The sequence below is a fragment of the Aedes albopictus genome, chromosome 2, assembly GCF_035046485.1.
Source record: "Aedes albopictus strain Foshan chromosome 2, AalbF5, whole genome shotgun sequence".
NCBI lineage: Eukaryota > Metazoa > Arthropoda > Insecta > Diptera > Culicidae > Aedes > Aedes albopictus.
In genome coordinates, this window is record NC_085137.1 from 153,179,968 (window position 1) to 153,206,083 (window position 26,116).

Sequence of the window (26,116 nt, forward strand, 5' to 3'; positions counted from 1 at the left end):
GCAGCGATCGTAAATTATCCGAAATATCCATTTGACAATATGGAAAATTATAGAAAAAACACACGGTTCCTTCTAATGAATCCAGCAATAATATTATTATTTTCTTACCTTCGGATCGAATACAGCTATCGAGTGACAGGCGGCATAGTAAATCAACCCATCTTGGCCCCAGTCCAGGGCTTCCGTTGTGCGGTTGCAGGCAACCGATGTGTAGCGGTTTTTGATCTCGATCATCTGGGACGGGGTTTACTATCAGAATTGCGGCAGAATTCAATTCAATGTTGCAGCTATAGGACAATAATTATTGTTCTATTTCTTTTAATTACTGAGTTTTGATAAAACCGATAAAACCTGATAAAACAGGGTGGCCACCCAGTCGGGAATTTCGGGAAAACCGGGAAAAGCTCGGGAATTCGAAACCACCGGGAAAAAGTCGGGAAAACCTCGGGAATTGTTGCTAGCCACCGGGAATTTACAAAATTCCAAAATTTGTAGAGCCTCCGGAAGCATGAGCACGAGAATCTGTGGGAATTGCAGTCAACAACTGTTGAACTTGATAACATAGTGGGTGAACTGGCGTAAAAATAATTCTCGGAAATTAATATCTTGTCGCCGAGTCATGACAATTAAAGTTAATCATAGTGATGTTACCTAACATCACAATTTGAACAATTTCAAAGATATTCTAAAAAACATTTGGTGGAAAGACTGGTTGAGACACATACAAATATTTATAGATTGATATGACACTTATGCATTTCTGGATGTACATGTTCCAGAAAACATCGAGCGTCCTATAAAAGTTTTATAAAAAACAAAAATATAACTTCTTTTAAAAAAATGTCCTTGTACAATCTCTAGGAGAATACTTGATATAGCATTTGTGAGAAAAGTGAGAAATTTGGAGGATGCTGATGTTATTTGAATGAATGAATTGCTCCAAGAAGAAATTCAAATTAAAAATTATGAAAATCTGGATAAGTAATTCTTGTGAAAAACGCATGGTTCAGCAAGTTTTCGAGAATTATGAGTATTCGTAGTTTCTAGTGAAACTACCAATTGAAATTCGCGGAAGTTCCAGTGAGTATTCAAATGCATCTGGAGCAATATAGTTGTATGGTTTATGGAAATAAATAATTCCCAAATATAAAATCTGCCTCTACATTTTAAGGGAAATACTTTTTCAAAAACTAATCTTTCAGGAGTTCCTGGAGAAATTCCTGACATATCTGAAAATGTGATCAGAAAGTAAATATCTGAGAACTTCATATTGCAATCGCTGATGAAATAACTGAATAGTAGACTATTATCAGACAAAATCTTAGACTTCTCAAATTTCTCCTAGAATTTACGATTTCAGTCTAAGTAACCTGCCTGACTTTCTGCAGTAGCCATTTACGCCACTGTTTTCTATTAAATTATCTTAAAAATGACCATCAAAAATACTACACGGAAGGTTTCCTTAGAAATCGTTTCCAAAATTCTTTCACGAGTAATCTTTCCAGATATTCCACCAGAAGTTCATCCAGAATGGTTTTTTGGGCATTCTGTTATTGCCTATTAGTTTCCCAAACGAACTTACCAAGATTTTTTTTTAGAAGAGACTTTTGAAATATTACTAGGAAATTCGTAAAAGATTCGTAAATCGTATAATCATAGTGTATATTGCCACCTACTGTTTGCATTTTTCTGTTTTATAACAATTTATTTTGAACTTTTTTTTAGTTTACGAAAAACTGGGATTACTCACAACGCCTGGTACTAAACAAAGCTTTTACAACAAGCCATTTGTAGTCTCAAATATGGCTAAATTTGGCCACGTGAAGAAAATTAGCTTAAATTTATTGTAAAAGTATAGATTTGGTAAATAGGGGTAGGCGGGGCATAATGAGCAGGTGGGGCATAATGAGCACCTTGCATTTTCACTGTAAATCTTCAAATTAACAAAACAAATTGCTTGATTGTAGCCTAATTATCTAAAATCCAATTAGTTGATGACAAAACATTAGTCAAAAAATCTGTTTACTTTGAAAAATTAATCAAAATGCGTAAAGTGGTCTTGTACTGGAAAAATATTATAAGAATCAGGTGACCTAAAATAAGGTTTTGGGAATCAAAATCACAACTTAGTGGGCATCTATCAATTTTCTTGATATTCCCTAGGCCAATGAAATGTATTTGTAGCACTTTTCAACTATTTGTATAATTATTTTGTTGAAAATATATACTTTAAAGAGTTGGTAGTAGGGTGGGGCAAAACGAGCAACTGGTGAAAAAATAACGAAAATGGTAAACATCTTCAACAAACGAATTTTAATTTTGGTTTTCTCTGTTTTGATGCATATAGTAAGGTTTTGTCTGTAACTTTCAATTTATTGGCTTGAAAATTTCAGTATCTGTATATTATCACCGTTTAAAAATTTCTCAATAGAAGACTCCTTGGAACCCCACATTTCCCTACAAATTAAACCCCGTCATCCCTTCAAATTCTCATTGCTTATTGCCGGTATGCTTTATCATTGACAAGAATAGTCAATTTGCATTTGATTGTGTACAAAACTGATATTGATCATCCTGCCCCACCTAGGGTGCTCATTATGCCCCACCCCCAAAACGCAACTCGTGATTTTATATGTTTTTAAAAACATAAAATTCTACAACATTTATAACTTTATTCGGAATTTCAACGATTAGCTTTTGTCAGTTAAGGTTCAAATGAAGATTGAACGTTGAAATTACACATTGGTTGCACTTAATTTACTGGATTTGGTGGCAAAATGCTTAAGCTGCTCATTATGCCCCGCCTACCCCTATTTTAAGAAATAATCAAATTGGCTTCTTTAACGGTGTTGAGATAATTCCATATTCTAAGTACACTGAAAGGCGGCTTGCAGTTGAAATTACTATTCTGAGGGTCAACTTAAATGCACAACGCCACTTGATTTGTGCAGACTGATTTTCGTTTCATCTCAACAGATTTATGTTTTCAATTCTACCATGGACCCGATTTACAATTAAAAAAAGTGTCTGTTGGCAGCCGGATTCGAACCAAGAACCTTGAGATCACCAGGCTCGCACGCTACCACTCGGCTATCGAACCGGTTGACAAGTAAGGAAACAAAACGCAGACAAGAAGCGTTTGTTGGTCGATGATCACGTTTTGCCATGGTAAATTTGAAAACATTTGTGTGCTCGTCATTACCGCAAGCCGTCTATCAGTGTATGCATGCAAAACTGAGCCGAAATCCAAATTTTCATGAATTTTGGTGCCCGGGAACCTATTTAAAAATCAATTTGAAGTTTGTATGGGAGCGATTAGTCGAATCACCCCTCGTCGCATTTTGCACTGGGCGGAGCTGTCAAGCAGTTGCTCAGCTGTCAAAAGGTGATTTCGATAAATCTCTTCGAAATCGATTTTAGGTACCAAAATAAAGTTCTAAAAATCTGAAAAAAATCATAGTGGTTCAGAAAAAGGTGCTCTTTCGTATAAAATCAAAAAATCAATACATTTTTCTTAATTTAAAAACCCAATTATGGGTTGACATGAGCTGAACTATGTAGTTTATATTATGGGTTAAGTCCTAATCTACTCTAAAATCTCTTTTCCGGCTTTTTGTCGAAATCAAAAGAAGAAAAGTACCCTAAACGGGCAGTGGCAAGAATATTGTCACCAGCGCTGATGGCCTTAATGGGCAGTGGCAACTATATTGCCACATCAAAAGCTCGTTTTTGGGGTGAACGGGCAGTGGCAACTATATTGTCACCTAGATTTTTGCGAGTTTCTTCCAAACAAAAATTGTTTTGTACATGTAATCATGTATATAATCATTTCCATGATAGTATGCGTTAACAGCTCTTCTAGTTTTCTCGGCCTTATAAAGGGTTGAACAACTGCATAATTTGTACTAGTTGGTCATCTTAAGATTTAAATTTAAGAATCTGAAGATGTCGTAACTTCAATGCCCATCATTGGATAGAAGACAAACAACACATGACTTAGCTAAATATTTAGTAAATTAGTTATAAACTTATTTTCAAGTTCATATGAATGTTAAATTCAATGATTTGAGAATATTAAATATTAATTCTCCTAAATTTTTATAAGTACGTACAATTCCCACTGTAAATTATTCTATTTTGAAATCGGGAAAAAATTCAAAAAGCTATCGGGAAAACCGGGAAAAACTCGGGAATTTAATTTGCCACTCTGAGTGGCCACCATTAAAACTAATCCAGAGAACAAGAAAGTAATGCCTCTGATCGTTCCGGTCGTTCAGCACATGCAATTGTTTTTGTTTACCTCCCATCCTGGTCGCTGTCACAAGTGCTTCGAAAATTCCAGTTGGAGTTTAGAATCACACGACACACGATTCCTGATGTCACTATGCTTCGAAAATTCCAGTTGGAGTTTACCAAGGAGTTTACACGGAAAAAATATTTTTATTTATCCAGCGGAAGTCAATGAAGTTTTTTTCGGAGACCAATAAATAATAAGGCATTTTATGAGACGTTTCAAATCAGCTGTTTTTTTTTCAATGTTTACCAGCTTTGAAGCCCAACCGGTGGGCCGATTTATTTACATTTTCGCCTATTTTCGCTAGCTCCCATACAAACTTCAAACTGATTTTAAAATAGGTTCCCGGTCACCAAAATTCATAAAAAAAGATTGGATTTCGGCTCAGTATGGCATGCAGATAGACGAGTGCACCGATGAACTGAATTCATCGCGGTCCGAGAATTTTGACACTAGAGCGGGGTCGCTTCCAATCAGAAGTCGAAGATTTCCAATCAGAATTGAACAATTCTGATTGGAACGACCCCGCTGTAGTGTCAAAATTCTCGGACCGCGATGAATTCAGTTCATCGGTGCACTCGTCTATTCAGAATATGGAATTACCTTTGGAATTATCTCAAGTGCCAGGCCGAACACATTTCTAGACGAACATTTGAAATGGGCCTATCTGCTTTGCGTAAACAAACATGTTTTTGTCTCTGTAGGGCCCATCTGCATCACTCCACGCACCTCAATACCCTTATCAGAAAGAGTGTTCTTCAAGCTATCTGTTAAGGGTGTTGATGTGCGTGGGTGGATGCAGATGGGCCCTTCAGAGACAGAAACATGTTTGTTTACAAAAAGCAGATAGGCCCTTTTCAAATGTTCATCTAGATTTGCTGAGCGTAGCCGCACAGACAAACAGACGTAACACATTAGAAATCACTTCGATTGGGAAACGTACCGCAACCTGAAGGAATTGATAGGAGAAATGGAAGAAGACAAATGAGGGGCCCAGAATCAAAGGGGTGTAAGTGACCATTTTGTCGATTTTGAGCTGAGCATATCATAAAATTCTTCAGATTTCAAGCTTTCAGGAACTTTTTTAAGATTGTTTCTACGATGATTGGAAAAATTACAATAAATCAGAGAAAATTGGGTTGATTTTGAAACTCCATACATTTTGTATGGGAAGAAAAATTGGTCAAAAACTTTAAACCTCATTTACTCGAAAGTGGGTTTTTGTCACTTACACCCCTTTGCTTCTAACCCCCTCAAATTGAAGCAAATCGTGAAATTCGTTAAAATGGCTAGATTGAAGACATGAATTATCACAAACAAAAATACCAGAGGGTAGCTACTGGCGGATATGAGGCACTGTACCTCAAGCCATAAACGAAAAAACCCAACAACACTGAACGAAAACCCCATCCCGAAATCGTCTGATTTGTCCGACCATCCAGTCCAAATTACCAAAATCGTGTTTTCGAATGACGAATCAGTCATACGGCAATCATCCGAAAAAGCGGATGACGATCATCTTATTCGCGTATGAGTCGACGCACGCTATGTGAATGAATATTAGTTGCAGAGCGAAGGCCACACAGATGCACCGAATTTATTCATCGATAGCGTAACAAGTTCCTTGATCGTGACACTCGGGACGTTGACGATTTTGCGTCGCATGTTCTATCGTGGACATGCCATCTTTTTGGAAAAGGGTATTCGTGAGGGTATCCTGGCCACTATGCACATATTTTTAAAAGAAAGATAGCGGTGACAATATTGTTATCAATCGCTAAAAAACAAGGTTGCTCGACCATATGGTCGACATTCTATTTTCAAATCACTATCATCCGGTTTTAGGATGACATCATTCGGTCGGTGGACCATACGGTTCCCGACCGAATGTCGTTAAGGGGCGTGATCGTATCGCCTCTCAGTCGATCTTGGGCGGGGGATTTCGTTCAGTGAACAACAACAACAAACAGACAACACCTTGAACGATTTTCGTAGAAATCCATCATTCGGTACAGTGACAGCGTGTGGAACGGTGTATCTTTTTGCGAGTTTGCGGATAATTTCGGGAATATCTGGTGCACGTTTAGCGAAGAGAAAGTGGAATAGTGTTGGGAAGTAGAATAAATTAAGTCCCCAGACGGGTGGAAATAAGTGCGTGGTTGAGGAAGCCGGGAAGTTGAAGAAAAGTGGAATTTAAGTGCTGAGGTGGCAGGCGACAAAGACGCCATATTGTGGTTGAATCTGTGAAGAAGAAGCAAAAAAGAAAAAGTGTAGTGAGAGAGAAAGGGGAAGAGAAGAAAGGATGGGGGTTGAAGATCCCCCGGACCCGTCTCCGGAAGATGGGCCACGGAGCAGTATTAACTGGTTCTCGGATGGATCACAGGACGGAGCGTGTGGAGGAAATCCACCACCGAACACACTGAACAACTGGACTGGAGCTCGAGCGCAAGAAAACTTCACCTACACATGCCAGGACAGCCCTCCATACAGGGTTTACATGGAGCTGAAGGACAAGAACCGGAAAATCAACAAGTACACAGTGGGGCTGATGATCAGAAAGCACGAAGAATTCAGGAGGTATGTCACCGACATGAAATACACGGGCGCTCGGAGAATCATGGTTTTCCTAAGCAGCTACGAAAAAGCCAACCAAATGGTCGAAGCGCTGAACGTGGCGGATTCACCGTATCGTGCATACATACCGCGTCATCTAGTTGCCATTACAGGTGTAATCTCGGGCATCCCTGAGGACATCTCAGAGGAAGAAATCCTTGACGGCATTGATTGCGATGTTCCCGTCCTAGGAGTACGTCGACTGACACGAACCGCGGAGAAGATACCGACAACGAGGGTAAGTGTATCATTCCGAGCTAATCAGCTTCCGGACTATGTGCGGCTTTTCTGCTGCAAAAGCAATGTTCGTCCATTCTACCAAAGAGTGGTAATCTGCACAAGATGTTTGCGATTCAACCACCGAGAAAACAACTGCAAGGGCCGTAAGCGTTGCGAGAGATGCACGGAGGAGCATCAAACAAACGAGGAGTACGCGCAATGCCAAAGGAGGCAAAAGTGTGCCAACTGTGGTTCATCGCAACACACGTCAAAGGACAACAAATGCCCGGAGAAGGAGAGGCAATCGAAAATCAAGGGGCTCATGGCAAAAAGGAACATCACGTACACGGAAGCCAGGGAAATCGTTCCAATTGCATCGGAAAACATCTACGAGCCATTAAACCACCTGGAGGAGTACCCAGTGCTTGCAGAGTCGTTTGCAAGCATGGCTGGCGGAAACTACAAATGGAAAGATCCGCTCAGAGCAGAGTGGATTAAAACGAACCTCGAGCGAAAGGCAGTGAAAGCTGCTATTGAAATTGAAAAGGAAAAAAAAGAACAACAAAAATCAAAACCGAATGGAAAGCGACAGAGGAGCGATATGAAAGACAACAACCAAGGAATGAAGGCGCAACGGATCACGGAGGAGCGAGACAAGATTGTATCGCAGAGCAACAGCAGCAGTATCGGAACAGGACTGAGCAACAGACACGCGGTAGACCAGCATGAGAAGTGGCAAAACGCTTTGAGGCAGGCTCGCGAAAAGATGGAGGCAAAGGCACAAGCGGAAATTAAGGCGGCAGAGGAAAAGCACCATGCAGAGCTGATGAATTTTTATGCGGATTATGTCGCAAAGCTGGGAAACGATGAGATCGCAAAGGCTCATTTCAACGAATGCACTAACAAACATTTCGACCTAGCGAAAACAGTAATCCAGAGCGCCGAGGTAAACAACTCTGACCTGGAGGTATAAACTGGGAAAACAACCACTACATTCAACAACACAATGGATTTGAAAGCAATTCAATGTAACGTTCAAACCCGCATAACTATGAACAATATAAGTACTGTATCCCATAGTATCCGCAACAGCTTGCGACAATAGCTGAATCATTTCATATAACATCCAGAGCAACAATAAACCAACACTACCACAAACTGTTTCGACAGTGTGGTGAATGGTTATTGGGAAAATTACAGTATGTGGAATAGGCGGTTAAGTTCAGTTACCATAAAAAATCGTCGATTTTCTCGAACAAAATTTCATGCCCACAGTTTGTCAAAAGGTGGACATACTATCCATTTTTCTATCCAATCCATTGTAAGACAAACGGTTCAAAAACAGTCTGACAGTAAACTCAAAATGAAAAGGAGTAGTGTATGTGTAACTGGAAGCTTATTGTGCTTTATTGTATTTAAACCTTATAATATACTGTTTCTTCGCATTAAGACCATAAACCATAATAATAAAAACAAGCTGGACTCTGGATATCCGAAGTCGCATTCTGAAACTGCCCAAGCATATATCTTACGAACGGAATGATGCATGAAGCTGAAACTTTGGCATGTAGTAAAAAAGTTTTATAAGTAATCAATCACAATTTCATCTTTGTACAGCATTCCGTTTGCTATGAATGTTTGAGAAGTTTTAGAACACAGCTCCGGATAATGAGGTCCAGCCTGTAATGTAAAAATAATAAATAAAAAAAATACTGTTTATTGCATTATGTACATAGAACAATCAAGACATCATATATCATCACGCACGACATATTTTTCCGAACTCGAACAACGGAACATTAATGAATAAACACGAAAAAGAATGATAAACTTCTGGATGGTTTCTTGCTCCTGGTCGACATTTGCTGCACCTCGGATGTGCCGATATGGACGATTAGCTAAACAAGTCCCAGAAGCTGATGCTGCTGATCTAGATGTTGTCTCCATCGAGGTCTCCGTCGGAAGCGGTCCGAAAGATTGTAGGGAGTTGCTTAGCTTTCATCTTCCTTCGGTTGTTTCTACTCTGTTGTTGGTTGTAACCGAGGTTGTAATCACCCAGGTGCGCTAGAGAGACTTAAGCGGGTCACTTGCTTCAGCAACAGTGCGGAAAATTCCGATGTATTTTTGCACCTGCAATCGAAAGATAATGGACAGAGCTAAAACCAACCTATAAAATCAACCAACAAAATGAAAGCTTGAAACCCTACTCACCTTACAGATTCCTATTTGCCCGGATTGGCATTGAGTTGTTCGTATTTCAATCCTCCAGGGAAGAGTCCTCGGGTTAACTTTGGCCAACTAGCGAGGCGGAATTTGGAATTTGTTTCCATCATGTTTTGGACCAACTCGTCCAGCCACGGCATACACTGAAATAAATTTTGTTGTGGAAATTACCGATTCCATAGTAAAATTACTAACCGTACCTATGATTCTCAACCGACAACAAAATCTGTCAAGTTCACTGAAATATGATTGAAGTAACAATGCATTGCAGTAAATTTGACTAAAAGCGTAGTCGCCTCAACAACAAAACATTGTCAATTTTTCCTGGACACGCATCTTACAACACGGTATGGTTAAAAATACAAAACCCAGCTGTTAAATTTAGATTATTTTTGGTAATGTTAACAGCACTACTAGTTAAATTGACAGTGTTTTAGTGGAATTAACAGGAAATAGCTGTCGGTTGAGAATCATAGGTACGGTTAGTAATTTTACTATGGAATCGGTAGTTTCTACAACAAAATTTATTTCAGTGTAGGAGAAAAACTGCCGTAACTTTTGAAAAGGACCTTTCCCGAAAATATAATAAACTCGAATAAAGAACGATTTTCTTATAAAAAGCAAGCAAATGCGAATTTAATTCTGGCGTTCGATTTGAATAGGTCGAATCTACATAGGAATCACAGCAAACTTAGGACCTATTCAAATCGAACCCCTGAATTCTATTAGAGCACTCCGATAAACTATAGTGCCCTATTAACTAGTGCCGACCCCAGGCATATTTATTCAAATAAATTTCATAGTTGATTGTCATGGAGAGATTTTTTTTTCAGATAAACCTTTATTGATTATTGAGCGAGAAATGAAGAAACGCAAGCAAAACAATCCATTTTTCCAAACCTCATCAATACAAATACGGGCAACCATTTGCCAATCTGTTAAACCAATGTTTTGTATAGTAAAATGTCTATGTGTGCGTGTGTTGTGTCGATTCAAAAACTAACAGTTTGTCATAATGTGACATCATATTACCACCATTCCGTACCAGTTTGCATTTGCATATTATTCAACAATGTCTGGACTCTAAAATATACTGTCACTGCTTAACAAGATGTTCACAAGCTGTTGTTGATGGTTTTCGTTATCGGGGTTCATATTGTTCAACTGAAACTTAACTCCTCGAGAAAATGTAACCTTTTCAGTTGGAGGAAGTTTGCTGTTTGAACTTTATGCCAAACCGTATATTTCTATGCGGGAAGTTTAAACAAAAATAAGGCGGAAATACATAGGATATTGACCGATGAAGGAGTAGATGTAGCACTATTGTCAGAGGTGTGGACTAATGAGGAGAATAGAAACACAAACAAGTATAATATCACCGGATACCACACAATAACTGATTCACGGTATGATGCATACGGAGGAGCAGCAATACTGGTATCGACCAAATGCAGTTACGTGGTACACAAACTGCCTGATACGTCGGATATGACTCAAGCGGTGTGTATCAAAATACTACCCAAAAATATAACTGTAATGTCAGTTTATATTAGCCCATCGATTGCTCTAGACGATTTCAAGAAGGACTCCAAAATTCTCATCGAGTTTGCGGACCAATTCAACAAAACGCTGGTCGGTGGCGACTTTAACGCTCATCATGAAGCGTGGGGCGACGACCGTTGCGATGGTAGAGGAAGGGCATTAGCAGAAATTCTTAACGCGACAAATTTGATCATCTGCAATGATGGATCGGCTACATTTGTTCCTGTACAAATGGATAGAAGACCCAGCGCTATAGACATCACTTTGTGTACACCGGATCTGTATCAGAACATCAAATGGACCGTCACGGACTGGAGCGTGGGAGGTCATCACATGGCCATTGAAGTGCTTTTCGGACTCAACAATCAAGTTAGCTCGCACGTGTACGTAAATCGGCAAAAAGTGCTCAGGAGTGTAGCAGCTCTCAACCCTACTGAAGTGCAAAAAGTGGAAGATTTGATGAACCTGAACAGAGAGATTTCAAAGAGGAATACCCACAAAACTAAGCGTACACCTAAGTACTGGTGGTCGGTTGAAGTGGACCAGGCGTGGAAGGACAAAACGGAAGCGAGGAGGGCGTTCAACCGTATCTCCAGCCAAGAAAATCTCATTGAGTATAAGAGGAAGGCAGCTCTTTTCCAGCGGCTGAAACGAACGGAAATAAGCAGAAAATTCGAGGCCTTGCCGGACGAGATCAACCCGTTTTCCACCTCTAAAGAGTTGTGGCAAAAAGTGGGTGCGATAACTGGACACAAGAAACGAAAAAAGGAAAACAACGTTTTGCTAGACGACAGAGAGGCGGCCGAGTCGTTTCTCGATGCTCATTTCGAGAGACAAAATATAGTGATCATTGAAAGCTACGGGAAAGTTGTTGACTATCCTTTACTGACCAAGGACAAGTGGAAGGACATCCTAGCAACGAAAAGGAAAAAATCAGCTCCAGGGTTCGACTTGGTTTCGTACGAAACTCTGTCGAGCTTAAGCGCCGCTGTTACCGATGTAATTATTGGAGACCTCAACAACATGTGGTATAGAGGATCAATGAGCGATTCGATGAAAGTGATCAAAATTGTACCAGTACCGAAACCAGGCCGAGATCAGAGTACGGCGGAGGGAAAACGGCCGATATCACTCGTTCCATCAATAACGAAAGTGGCGAATACAGCAGTTCTCCAGTTGCTTCAGAAGTTTTTGGAGCAGCAGAACGTATTTCCGGAAACATCATTTGGATTCAGACGGCATATGTCCACTACAACTTGTATAGCGTACTTGGTCAACGAGGTGAAAAAAGCGAAAAGAGAAGGGAAAGTCATTGCTATGGTTGCAATTGACCTTTCAAACGCTTTCAACACAGTGAATACGGACAAACTTGGAGAAATTATGGCGGAATTGGAGATACCAAATGAAATTCAATTCTGGATTGATTCATTCCTCAAAAATCGAAAATTGCAGTTAGCAATGAGGAAAGAAACTGTCGAAAGGACAGTAAGCAACGGCCTACCTCAAGGGGACGTTTTGTCTCCTACACTATTCAACATGTATACCTTGAGACTGCACAACATCGCGATCGATGGTGTGGTTTTGGTACAATACGCCGATGACTTCGGAGTGCTTGTGAGAGGCAAGAATCTCGAAGAAGTCAGTCGGAAGGCGCAACAGTTTTTGAACCGTTTTCAAGAAGAAGCAGAAGAGCTAAACTTGAAAATAAATCCCCAAAAAAACGAAGGCAATTCTGTTCCAAGCGAACAATAAACAACTTGCGGTCAAAATCAACGGACACGACGTCGAAACAGTACGCTACATCAAGCATCTGGGCATCAACATCGATCGAACGCTGACATTCGGAGCTCACATTAAGCAACTGAGTGAGAAATTAAGGGACAGGCAAAATATGCTTAGAGTTCTATCGGGAGTCAAGCATGGTAGCCATCCACAAGTGATGACAAGATTGTACGAATCACTGATCCGAAGTGTTGCCGAGTATGGGTGCACGGCACACAATAACGCCTGCCAAACAAACTTGAAGAAACTGGAGGTCGTTAGCCACCAGTCTTTGAGGAAAGCCACGGGATTGACCAAATCGACACCATTGAACGTACTGCATGCAATCAGCGGCCAGGATCCTATCAAGCTGAGATTGGAATACGCATCGGCGAGAGAAATCTGCCGAACAATGTACAGAAACAATGTTGTTGCTAAACAACTGAGAGAGCTGGACAGGAGCGAAGATATGAATGACGATAACCTGTCATTCATGGAGTTGATGTATCTTGAGCATCTGGAGATCTTCAACGCAATATCACCGGTGAACAAGTTCTCAACCAAAGAACCCATCAGTATCGAATGTACATTGCGAGGAATATCAGCAGCCAAGAAGGAACTCAACAGCAGAGTGCTGAAACAGGCTGCATTAGGAGCTATGCACGGGAGATACAACAAGCGTGGCAAGATATTCACGGACGCATCTAAGGAATGGAACAATTGTGCCATCGGAGTCTACGTGGAAACAACTGGACAACGTTTCAGTATCAAACTATCGCTGGAAACTAGTATCACTACGGCTGAGATACTGGCGATTTCAGAAGCTATGCAGATAATAGAGAGGCAACAACTAACAAACCATGTAGTTTACACGGACTCGAAATCATCGCTGATGATGATGAACAACGTTGTGGAGAATGGCGAAGGAGAAAGCGTCATTGTACGAATACTCGAAATGGCGCGGAAGTGGAAAACTGACTTCCAGTGGATCCCGTCACATGTAAACATAGCGGGAAACGAAATTGCGGACAGCCTAGCAAAGAATGGTTTCACCGCACCATTCACAGTTGTTAGAAACCCGCAGTTATTGAAGGATGCATTGTATTGCGACATTTGCACCCATTTAGACTCGCCCGAAATTCATTATCATCACAGTCGAATTTCGCACACGACTTCGCAGCGGCTGGCATACACAAGTTCGGTTGAGTTTGTGACAGGGACGTCGGATGCACAACAGGTAAACAAAATAAGTTTGATTAGTGTGAAATGCCGCTGGAAAATGATGATTCAGTGGATTCTCAAATTATCACAGTAGTCTAAACATTGGCGAGAAACCCAATACTACGTGAAACAACGCACAGCAGAAGTGACAAGAAGTTGGTATCGAGATTATTCTGAAGAAAAAGGAAGAAAATTCTACAGCGTAATTGGAAATTTTGAATACGATCCTTGGTTCAAAGGACTGAAAATGAGTGGGAAACGAGTCAGACTGCTGAACAGATTGATTAGTGGCCACGATTATTCGAACTACTGGCTGCATAAAATGAAAATAGTGGAGAACCCTAACTGTGATATGTGCGACGAGGCAGAAAATGCGGAACACTTGATACTGCACTGCCCTAAGTTTGGATACTTAAGAAGTGAATACGAGTTTGACGGAAAATACAGAAATATGACTGAATTTTTCAAAAATGTGCTAGAGACTAAAAATTCGAGTATCCTAGAACAAATCACGGAATTTTGTGAGAAAGCCAAGCTCGACTTGTGAAAGAGGTCGAGTTTAAACAGGCTAGTGACTGCAGGGCATATAGTCTTTGATACTGGCCCTTAAGAGCTCATCCGCTCAATCAAAAAGAAGAAGAAGAAGTAGAAATCCATCGCCCAATTTAACACTGGTGGGAAAGTTGCACGAATCACTGTGTTGTGCAATATCACCAACAGAAGGCGCAAATGTGAAACGTCAAACGCATAGAAGAAAAACGATGCGCGCGCCTCTGGTTGTGAAAGCCACAACTATGAAAATTAAAAATGATCGTTAGCGCTGTCGATGGAAATTTCGCAAGTGTTACGTCTGTTTGTCTGTGGTAGCCGTTTCAGCGTGCGTGATCTTTGAAGCGCCAGAACCGCCGAACAGAAATCTTGACCGGAGACAAGCAAAAAATGAAAGAAATTGATCGAATCTATCGGAATAAATAGTTCTAGTCAAATAAATATCACATCCGTGTAAAATTAAGCGATGTTAGAATCAATACATATCCCAAAGATGGCCACAATCAACGATCTTCCGAACGAGGTAAGTCGCATCTTCTCGGATGTTTGTAACCGTGGTTCTGACCATTCCTTGTTTTCAGATTCTCCTCATGGTTTTCCAACACGTTAGGGATAAGAAGATATTCACCCGTACCTGCAAGCGCTGGAATGAGCTGCTTGTTAACTTTCTGTATCTGAGCATCGACCTCTCGAGCGAGGAACGCATCCGAAAATTCATGGACATCACTTTTACCCGCAGCTATCGACAGCTCCACATCTACGGGGTGATGTTGGTGCGGTCGGACTTTGACTGGACGGATAGTTCACGGCAGCTGGAGAGTGCGCATGCTAAGCGAGTTCGCTGTGGAAGTGATCCGTACGTGTTGTTGCGCAAGTGCCTGCAAGTGGTCCGTCAATATGAAGAGATCGTGGAGTATATGAATTTGACCTTTGGGCCGATTATGGACAACAGTTTGATGGCATTCCTGCCCCGGAGCGATGGACCCAGTTCGTTGGAGTCTTTGGTGATCCGTTTTAGTAGTTGGCACATAATGAAGTCGGACGATTGGATCGTTGATCGAATGGAGTTTATTTCCGAAGAGGGCTTAAAGGAAATTTCTGAGATGCCAAAGCTCGAATGTCTCACATATAGCGACAATCGCACAAAAGGGGATCGAACTGCCCGACGCAAGTTCTTTGACGCAATCGCCCGGAAGGCGAAAGCAATAAGAGAGATATCTCTGTCATGCGACTATTACGCTTGTTTTTCGGATTTCCGAATCGTTCGTAGTTTTTCGACGCAGTTACAGGCATTGTCATGTACCGTTTGGCCCATATTTGTGAAAGATTTCTTACAGCTTGCGTTTCCGAAAGTGAAAACCCTCTCCCTAGACTTCGCACCCTGCACAACAACGCCAGACCCGGGCCGGTTCTTCGAAAACGCAAAATCACTTGTCGGTCTGAGCGTTACCAATGTCAGCAATGATGACTTTTTCCGGCAAGGTGTCTATTGTAGCGCTGCAACCGTCGAGTGGTTGACCATCACTGGAAACCAACAAATACCCATGGACGGGCTGCAGGGTTTGATCGGTTTGAAGGAATTGGAACTGTGTGCGTATCTCATATCCGATGTGCAAAATGCGGTGCCTCGCTCTCCGTCCTTGGAAAAGCTGGTAATCGAACGGTGCACCAGCGGTTTTTTGTTCTACTCCGATTTGGCGGAAAGTGTTCCTCACATTACGGAACTTTACATCACCGAAGATAAGGCGTTGAATGATGAGTGCCTACGGGTAAGTTAGTAGAATAACTAGCCATCTACTGGTAAGTTAGTCATTTTTTTTTTCTACTTGAGGATTTAATTAATACACTACAGTCATTCATCATATGTACGTATTAACTAAGTTAGAAGAGGAGAGTATCGAATTTTAGATAGGTAATAATTAAGAACGTCTTCTTCTTTTTAAATGCTCATAAAGAGTATCTTATGACTTTCGGGGTAATGGAATTCGGGGAAGAGTTAGGATCTGGTGCAGCATGGGTCGGTCACCTAAGTATGGATCCTCATATCTTTCGAAAAACAAATCAGACAAACAATTCAATGCATCAGTTAGCTATAGTTTGGAAAGAGAATTAACGCTTGAAGAACTTAAAATGAAGGTCGCTTAATAAATTGTCCAAAATAAAATTCATTGAAAAAAATTGAAAACATCAAAAGCTCAGTACTTTAGCCTTAATTCTTACTGTTTCAGGTGATATGCACCACAATGCCCAACTTACGCCGGTTGCAGCTCAATCTGCCGTCATTCTTGGGACACCCGGTTACTGACATGGGCCTGCGTTACATCGGAAATCTCCGCCAACTGGAATACCTCTCGTTGGAATGCTTTGATAGTACATATTTGATTGTGGAGCGAAACCATTTGATTGGTTTTGGTTGGGCGCCATTGCTTTGGGCATCGGAAATCCACCTCAATGGCTTTCCTATGGTACATTTAGCTGTTTTTTTTTTTTCTTTTTTTTAACTTTTCTTCAACATATTCATAATTATTCTTCTCAGGTTGATGTGCAACACGTGCTAGATTTTCTGTTGAATCCCAACTTGCGGAGCTTGAGCTTGGAGCGGTGCGGCACGACTGCCAGTATGATACAAACTTTGAGGAAGATCAAGCAGCTGATGGCCGTTTCACGACCACTGCCGCGTTTTGAGATCGGAGGCTCGTGGTACGTAGGTGATTGAAAGCAACAAACGCCATTGCTTCCCCCAACGAACACCAAGAGTACAATGTGATTTCATATTATCTAAATATTAGCTGACGAGCGGTATAGCTGAACTATATTCTCACGTCATACAAATAATTTTTTTTTTTTCAAATTATCATCATACATTTGAAATATAATAGTTTAACAATTTATAGTAAAAAAATAGCTCAAATTGTGCCATTGCCTATTGAATGGAATGTAGCTATGAAAGAACCTTTACGATAGAACACTACTCCAGAGAAAACAGGTATTCTATAAACTATATTGTAGTTTTGATTTATCGCATTTTGCATTTATGGTCATCAACTTATCGCTATCAAAAAAGTTGTAATCTTTTTGGTTATTCTTAATGAACCCTATTCCGCCTTCTTTTTGTATTTAAAAATATGTTTATTACTTGTGCTCAAAATGGTAGAACAAAATCTTATTTTCTATGCATAAATTATAGTCCAAGGCTATTATTAGAACTGATATTTGAGGTGGTGCACTGGAGCACTACAAGGCATTTGAAGAACTTTATTTTATATATTCTCTTATTAATTACGTGCAAAGTACAAGATTCTTAATTTGATAATTCGTAAAAATCACTTTTCAGACCACTTTAATACAAATCCATTACGATTCTAGACACGTTGTTCCAAAAAAACTATGTTCACTTGAAAGATATGGATAAAGTAAAGCGCATAAATCACGGCATGCCGCGGTGGGTTGGGCACGTAGCCCGTATGTCGGAGGACCGACAAGCTAAAATCCTATTCAGCAGAGAACCAGAGGGGTCGTCGGCTTCGTGGAAGGTCGCGCACACGTTGGCTTTTTGCAGTAACTGTAACTGTTATTATTTTGGTCTACTGATCATTCCCATCGTGGCCTTTTATACTAGTCAAAATCTGAAATAGTAGATGTAATGTAGAAATGATCTTAACACAAACTTTTACGATACAGAAATAGAATCAATGATACACGTTCTTGACAAAGAACTTGGTCGGATGCGAATCTTGATATTTCAAAGCATCATGTATTATTACTCATATTTTTTTCTCGAGTTTTCGATGTCTTGATTTGAGATCTTTATGAAGCTTCACTATCTGCTAATCTTCAGATTGTATTAATTGATGAAACAAAATTCGCTTATTCGATTTACAAGTTCTTAATCTTCATGAAACTATTCTATTCTGCTATTATCAACGCATCCCCTGGCTTTCGCCTATCTGCGTTGTCTTTTCACTAGGCAATACGTCTACCAATTGATGTTTATGGGCTTGCATGAAACAAAATTCGCTTATTCGATTTACAAGTTTTTAATCTTCATGAAACTATACAAATATTTGAATTAGTTTAGGTAGGCTGATTGATTGTAGTATTAATTATTATTATTATTATTTAATAGCACCAGAAGTGTGTATTCGTGTCGAAAAATTGTTTTTCGCATTTGTACTGTAATCAGCCAATGTGATATTATCTCCTATGGTGTTGTAGTGCGAATGAATGATCTCATTCTATGGGAATTCGAACCTTGTAATGTATTGTTTATTAACTCCAATGTTCTCAGCTTGACAAGGTTTTGAAGACAAACATGTGATGAGAGAATTGCCTAATAGGAAAGTCACATCAGCAAAGCTTTTACATATGCAAATGCTATCCATGGGGTCATGTCTAGCATTTAATATGTATGGCAATGACTGGTTCTTACCTAGCAAGGGTACTACAAGCACCGACGAACCGACGTGACAGTGGCGATTCAAAAGTGTCCCCCCCAAATTTAACGGTCGACCACTGAAGCGAGCGATCGCTTCTGTCAAATCAGCGCAGACGCGAACCGTTTCCTATATGAACACACGGGGGTTCGATGTCGAGCTATCAAATCATCGCGAGCCGTTATAGAGGTGGCGATAGTGTTCGGCTATTTTTCATCATGGCGTCGCGGGCAACAAATTTGAATTTATTTGTTCTAGCTGTCACGTCGGTTCGTCGGTGCTACAAGACCACGCGGACAATTCGATTAAAGGCTTAATTGGGGATAATATATTTTCCAGAACTGAAGGGATATATTTTCCGGGGTGACTGGCGAGTCGGAGAGAGTAGAAGTTTCCGTTTGTTATAATTGACAAAATAAACAATCGGACGCTTTTCTTTCTTTGACTTGCTTGTTATTTTGTGGATTATTGTTTTTTGGTTTTGGAAGGTGTGTGATTCACTATTGAGCCTTAAAATTTATTTTGCATCTGAATAGCATTGATATTGTCAAGTCTGTACCAACACCCTAATCCCACACCAAAATACCATTTTCCTATCCCATGGCGTTTATGTGGTCAGCAAAGACTATTCAGCCATTACCCCTCCTTATCATCGGCTTTGGACTGACTTGCGCTCTCATTGCCCCACCAAATGCTGCAAAATGAAAATGAAAATGATTCCTTCCGGTGTTCCTAAAGGCGTCATTCCTGGGGTTTCTACTAAAGTTCCTCCAAGGGTTTCTGAAGGAGTTTTAACGAATTTACTGCAAGACTTCCTCAAGAGATTTCTTTCATTCTTTCCTGTGATATCTTCAAACTATTGCTTTGGGCTTTCTTCAAGATGTTCTTCCTGGTCTCCTACAGGAATTTCTTAAAAGTGTTCGCAAGTTTTTTTTTTTAGTTTTACCTGAGATTTCTCTCGAAGTATCTCCTGGAACTTCTCTCAGAAGATTCCTTCCGATGTTGGTCATGAGATGTCTCAGAGTTTTTCTTAATTTACTCTGGACTTTATCCTAAGATATTTTTCCAGAGTGCCTTCCGGGATTTCCACAGGGGTTATTGCTGAAATTTCTCATTGAATTCTTCTCTTGCATTCTTTCAGAGCGAGGCTGTTCCTTGTAGTTGTACCGGATTTCTTGTAGTGATACACCTGAGATTTTTTTTACAGATATTCTCTGCATTATTTCCAAAATTCTTCCCAGAATATTTACCAGAAAATGTCTCGAGATTCTGGATACTCCTTTTGTGTGGCTTCGTGGTCGTGCGGCTAGTGTCACCAAGCATTTAGTCGTATCGTGCTAGGAGCGTGGGTTCGATTCCCGCCGCAGCTGTCAGGAAAAGTTTTCGGCTGTGCCACTGGGCGTTGCATGCTAGTCCATTGTCTAGTGTCGTGCTTCCTTCAAAGAGCGAATTGCTCACTGATGGAAGTACTAAACGTGTCCGTGTCTTTTTTTTAGGGATTTCTCCCAAAGTTATTGCAGGAATTCTACCGAATGTCTGAGGAAAACCTCAGAATGTCTCCTGAGATAACTTACGAAATACCTCATAGGAAATTCCTGGAGAAATATTCGAGAGAATTCAAATGAAATCTTGCGAGAAACTTTGCAAAGTGTTATTTATTGAAGAAATCTTGACAGGAGCTTCAGGAAAAACCTGAGAAAAATGAGACATCTCGAAAACAGTTCTAGGTAATAGTAATTCCGAGAAGAAATATTAAGGACATCCGAGGAGGAATTCCGAAAACCTCATGGAATACTGGAAGCAGCTACGGGCGAAGTTCCGCGAGGAAAACAAGAGAAATATCGGAAAACTATCGGTAAAAATCCCGACATAAACTATTGGATAGCTATCCCGGAAAACCAATAAAAAGACACGGACACTGGCTTCAGCCGGCGGCTGCACCGATTGAACGAAACTTAGCAAAAGTGGCTACGGATAAGAAGCTTTTTTCGTGAAAAATTTCATCGCTCGGAGCGGGAATCGAACCCTCATCCATCCGGACTCTACCTGCGCGTTCATGTCGTCGCCGACAACGAGCATCGTATGTTTGCTCTAACTGCGCGTAGAACGCTTCTTTCTCGTCATCAGGTCTCCCTTCGTGTGGACAGTGCACGTTGATGATGCTGTAGCTTAAGAAACGGCCCTTAACTCTCAAGTTAGAGTCTCGACACACAAATCCTTGCGTTGATCGACTGCCACCCGATCACACGCTCAACACTATAAATCCTGTTTCCAATTCATTGCTAGAGTTTTGGTAGAAGATAGTCGTTCGATGCCCGCTTTTCCACGTTTTTTGTCCAGTCCAACAAAGTTCCTGCAACGCCACGATATCGAAGTTGCGAGGATATATTTAGTTCATCGTAGATTATCCTGGTGTAGCACACCCTGCGAAACCAAGTGACTTCTAATTCCATGTTCCAAGTTTCCAAGTCGTATTTTCTCCTACGAATGCGAAAATAGTCGTTTAGCAAAGAAAGCTTAAGAACAATTGTGAAAATGCTTACCGTAAAACAGGGCGAATAGAAACACCTTCCAGCATACTTAGGCTAGTATTTCTGGAATCGTGCGTGATAAAGTCAGTTGCAAGGGTCTCAACTTTGGGTCCCACCTCCCTCTTTAATTTCTGTAATTAAGATTCAAAACCATTATTTTTTATTTCGTTAACTTATTTAAAAAAGGTTGCTTGTTTCTATTCGCCCCGCAATGGGGCGAATAGAAACAGCTTTAAACAATTTTTGATATTTTTTTCTATTTCAAGGCAGAAACAACTTTTAATTCAGATGAAACGATGAAACTCTAAGACTAGATTATAATAATTTACCAAGTGAAGAAAAAATTGTCGAATGTCGAAAAAAAAAACTTTAGTCTGTGAATACATACCAAATCGATAAAACGCAATTTCAATGGCGGAAGTTTTTTTTGCCTATAAATCGATAAATACTTTGCTTTTAAAATCTTTCACAAAAAAATTACGGTATTATCATCCCAAAAAAGGTTTATTGAAACACTGGTAGCATCCAACTAGCTAAGAAAATAAGTTTTGATGAATTTAAAAACATAATTGCCATATTTTTTTACAATAAGTTATTTGTTTCTATTCACCCCGTTTTACGCTATTAAACTGAGAAACAGACTTCAATCCTGTTAGGATATTATGTCAAGAAAAAGGAAGATAGACCTCCCAAGTTAGTGGATATGACTTACAACCTTTGCGTTGTAGGTAGTAACCGTAGTAACATGCACCATGTTGTGGGTAGTAACTTTGTTTTTATTACTTATAACAGCAATTTAAATTGTAAATTTTAATCCTAACTAAACATACACCCTCTAATAGTTCTGCTGATGCACCGCCACAGCCGCCTCAAAGGTTTCAATCGTATGGTCGCATACCCGCTCCAAATCCTCCAGCCCGCGCTTCAACACGTCGATGGCTCGGACGTTTTTGGCAGCCTGAATCCGGAAGTGCATCTTGTTTTCCGCCGGATGAGGCACGGTGTAGCCGCAGAAGTTCACATCCGGACTGTGAGAGAATAGAAGCGTTTGTTAAAAACTATAGTTCCAACCGTATTCCTGGATCAACTAACTATCTGCAAATGATGCTCTTGAGCACATTGCCCAGCGTGTGACCTTCGTCTTCGAAAACGAAGGTGCGCGAGTGCTCTCCACTGTTCTCGTCACCGGCAAGCTGCGGATGGAAGAAAGGCTGGTTTTAGTTTGTAATTCATTTGATCGGAAATTAAATCAACTTACCTCAGCTAGAATCGGCATTTTGCGATATAAAATTGGGAAAACACGATTGTGTGCAGTGGAAAGCTGACGAACGTTCAAAACAACTTTAGCGATTTTGACAGATTCGCGTGTTTACCTCACCCTCACGCACAGAGACTGGGAACGATACTGTGTGTTGCAACTTCAAGCAATTTTGTTTGGGGTAGAGAAGACGCACATAATCCTGCACGCTAAGAAACAGTTACTCTGAAAACACAAATCCGAGCTTAAAAAAATGGAACAACACAAAAAATGAGTAAGTTGCATTTCCAGCGCTAACACTATAGCAAAGAATAAGAATATTAAGAATGCCCATTCCGCTGATGCTCTGGGGGACACTACCGCAGCGCTATCTGCGGATGAAAGTTCAACCCTGATAAAAATTTCCAATAAAATCACCATAAACTACCATTGAATAATGATAAATTTGACTATTCAACAACAAATTATATTGTGTACGTATTTTCCTGCTGAAAATGGTGTATTGGAACTACAGTACGTGTACAATAAAATCAATGGCACTAGAGATTTCAATAATAAAAACACCATAAGTTGAATGGTAGTTGACTTGATTTTTTTCCAGAAAATTTGGGTTTTTTTTTTGGTAAAGATACATAACCCCCATTTTCTATTGTAAAAGTGACATTTACAATACATGCTATGGTTGAAAACCATAAGATCTGTTGTTACTCTATCGTTTTAAACAATTGAATCAATGGTAAGTACCATTCAATTCAGCGTGTTGTAACAATCCATTCTGTTGTATCTCTATGATCTTTTTTATCAGGGAACCTTCATGCAATAGTGTGCGTTACTGATTGTATACGGATACCAGAACATACGCACACCATCTTCTCTTATGACAAATCACAAACACTGTTACATAGAGCTTTCACCTTCAAACGCTTAGAGAGCGCCACTTGTCTTGTCGCTTGACGTTTACATAGAAAAAGGCAAAAGAGGGCATTCTTTCTATTTTTATTATTTGACTATAGGATGAGTGCCTAAAGTGCTAAATTTCAATGAATTATTAATATTATAAAGAATATTTATTACGGCTTTATCTGAAGAGATTTCTCCAGCAAGGCCAGCGCTATAGCGCTGGAAATGCAATTTATACTGAAGACACGTGATACATGAATCACTGTACAATGCGCTTGGAATGAGTGCCACACAACAGACAAACAGACCTAACACTCTGATAATTCCCAACGTACACCCATTTAACAGTCTGTTTGAAAACTTGATAATTGGCCAACCCGTGGCGCTGGCATGGATTTTGTTCGAGTTTGACGTTTGCCCACTACCGCCACCTAGGTTATGGTTGACCAAACTCTGTTCTTTTAGCATACGGCGAAAACGTTTCCGTAACTATGATTTGAATCGAAAAATGTTCGAAGTGTTACGGCTGTATGCAACCTGTATGTTTGTGCTAGTAGCTGAAAAAACAATTTTACATTTGGTTTGGCAGAAGTAATAAACCATTAGGATTCATCAGCTTGAATCTGATTGCCTGACTGACCGCCCGATATACTCACACAAGGAACCAATGAGATATCTACAATTTGCAGGACAAAGTGGGGAAGGGAGAGGAAGTGATGATTGCAATCGCGTGTAACCACAGCAGACCAAATATACCACTGCGTCTGCACAAATTCATGCGGATGTCGGATTGTTGATGGGATTTGGGATATGATTTTCAGAGGGTTCACACATTGGTGCGTGGATGTCAGGCGTGTACATAGATCGCTTGATTGCATAATTCGTAGGCGCTATCTGATAGATTGACACTGTTGTGAAAGGGAAATCCGTTTCTTGTTCTAGCCAGGGTCGTGCAATTTCGAAAGGAAAACATGACGTACGACGACTGTAGCAAATCGTTTCCCATGCGAACGGACTGCTGTGATGCTTCATCTCTCACCCAGCAACACACTCGTTCATTGCTGCTACAGAAACAAGTGTGTATGAAACATGGGATGATACACTTGGATTTTCGTTTCATTTATGAGTCATTGAAATACTTCAACATGCTAAAAACAGTATTTAAACCACATTTTTAAATAGTGGTGCACGCCAATAGAATGATAATTATGTTTTATGAAAGAGGATAACAAATTCGACCACTTAAATCCAATTAACCGGCGCCCGTAACCATTGAGAGACTAGCGCGCACCAGTGAGACACTAATGCTCTGACGGGTGAAGCACAAGCAATGCGGCCGGGTGGGAGACTACCGAGTGCTACGATGAGTAGAAAAGTTTTTTTTAACGACCGAGTCATTAGAAAAATGTATGAAACACTTGAAATGACTCATTCAAATGTTGCATGAAAGTGTATCATTGAAACGAAATTGTACACCTCTGGTTCTAGCTATGCTATGGCTATGAACGAATATATGAATATACTAGCTGTCCCGGCAAACATCGTTTTACTTGCCTACTTTGTTTTTTGACAAGCAGCTCCGTAGTAAAGAGCCCCGCAAAATTTCAAGTTTTCTTGTTTTTGGTGGATTCCCGGTTGATTTTCCCAATTATTTTTTCGTACGAACACGTCGGAGCCCTGCTCGAATGAAATACTGAAAGAATGATGTATATTAGCGTGGGTCATCGGAACCGTTTTCTCAGATCAAAGTGTTTTTTGGTTCCTTTTCGGGTCCTGAGTATCTGTGCAAAATTTGAGCACGATCGGTTACGTCTACACTTTGCGCATTGCAATTGAAATTTGTATGGGATTTTGTATGGGAAAACATACTTTTTTTGCATTTTTGTCATAAGTTGAAAAAGTTTGTCTGAAACTTTTCAACCGATACTGTAAAATGATAGCTTAGGATGTTCTGAAAAACTTTGTTGAAGACCGCAAAGCGATCCGATGCTTGTGAAAATAGTTATAACCAACGAACCGCATTCATGTGTTTATGTTTTAACATGTAAAGGAATAACAATAGCAACAAAATCATGCTGTTTCGCCGAGCAATGCCAACGCTATAACTTTTTTCATGAGCATCAGATCACTTCGCGGTCTTCGACAAAGTTTTTCAGGAAACCCTAAGCTATGTTTTCCTTTTATCGGTTACATGGTTTTAGAAAAATTCGAGCTTGTTATAAGAGAAATGCAAAAAAGTGTGTTTTCCCATGTAAAACTCCATACAAACTTCAAACGCGATGCGCAAAACGTAGACACAACCGATCGTGCCCAAATTTTGCACACTTATTTGGGTCCTGATATGGAACCAAAAAAGCTTTGATCTGATGGAATACCATTGAATTTTTGATTTTTCCATATAAACGATGACCTACTCTAATGTATATCCGTTGGCCCGCTTCCGAGCCTTTTCGTGACATATAAATATCATTCTATTTTTATTTATATAGATAGACATAGGTCATAGAGTGGGTCATCGTTTATATGGAAACATGAAAAATTCAATGCTATCCCATCAGATCAAAGCTTTTTT

At 40.1% G+C, this 26,116-nt stretch overlaps 2 protein-coding genes across 2 annotated transcripts; one reads left to right on the forward strand and one right to left on the reverse strand.

Moving 5' to 3' along the window:
* The first annotated feature begins 14,550 nt into the window (after positions 1–14,550).
* On the forward strand, positions 14,551–17,333 carry LOC115262413 (uncharacterized). Its single transcript, XM_029864789.2, has 4 exons — positions 14,551–14,945; positions 15,004–16,191; positions 16,651–16,887; positions 16,959–17,333. Exons 1-4 carry the CDS (start codon positions 14,889–14,891, stop codon positions 17,136–17,138), a joined length of 1,662 nt encoding a protein of 553 aa, XP_029720649.2. The 5' UTR covers positions 14,551–14,888; the 3' UTR covers positions 17,139–17,333.
* Positions 17,334–22,141: 4,808 nt separating this feature from the next.
* On the reverse strand, positions 22,142–22,801 carry LOC109412698 (probable DNA-directed RNA polymerases I and III subunit RPAC2). The gene is made up of 3 exons (XM_019686320.3): positions 22,645–22,801; positions 22,479–22,579; positions 22,142–22,414 (listed from the first exon to the last, which is right to left on the reverse strand). The coding sequence occupies exons 1-3, from the start codon at positions 22,660–22,662 to the stop codon at positions 22,222–22,224; spliced, it is 312 nt and encodes a 103-aa protein (XP_019541865.3). The 5' UTR covers positions 22,663–22,801; the 3' UTR covers positions 22,142–22,221.
* Between the last annotated feature and the right edge of the window lie 3,315 nt (positions 22,802–26,116).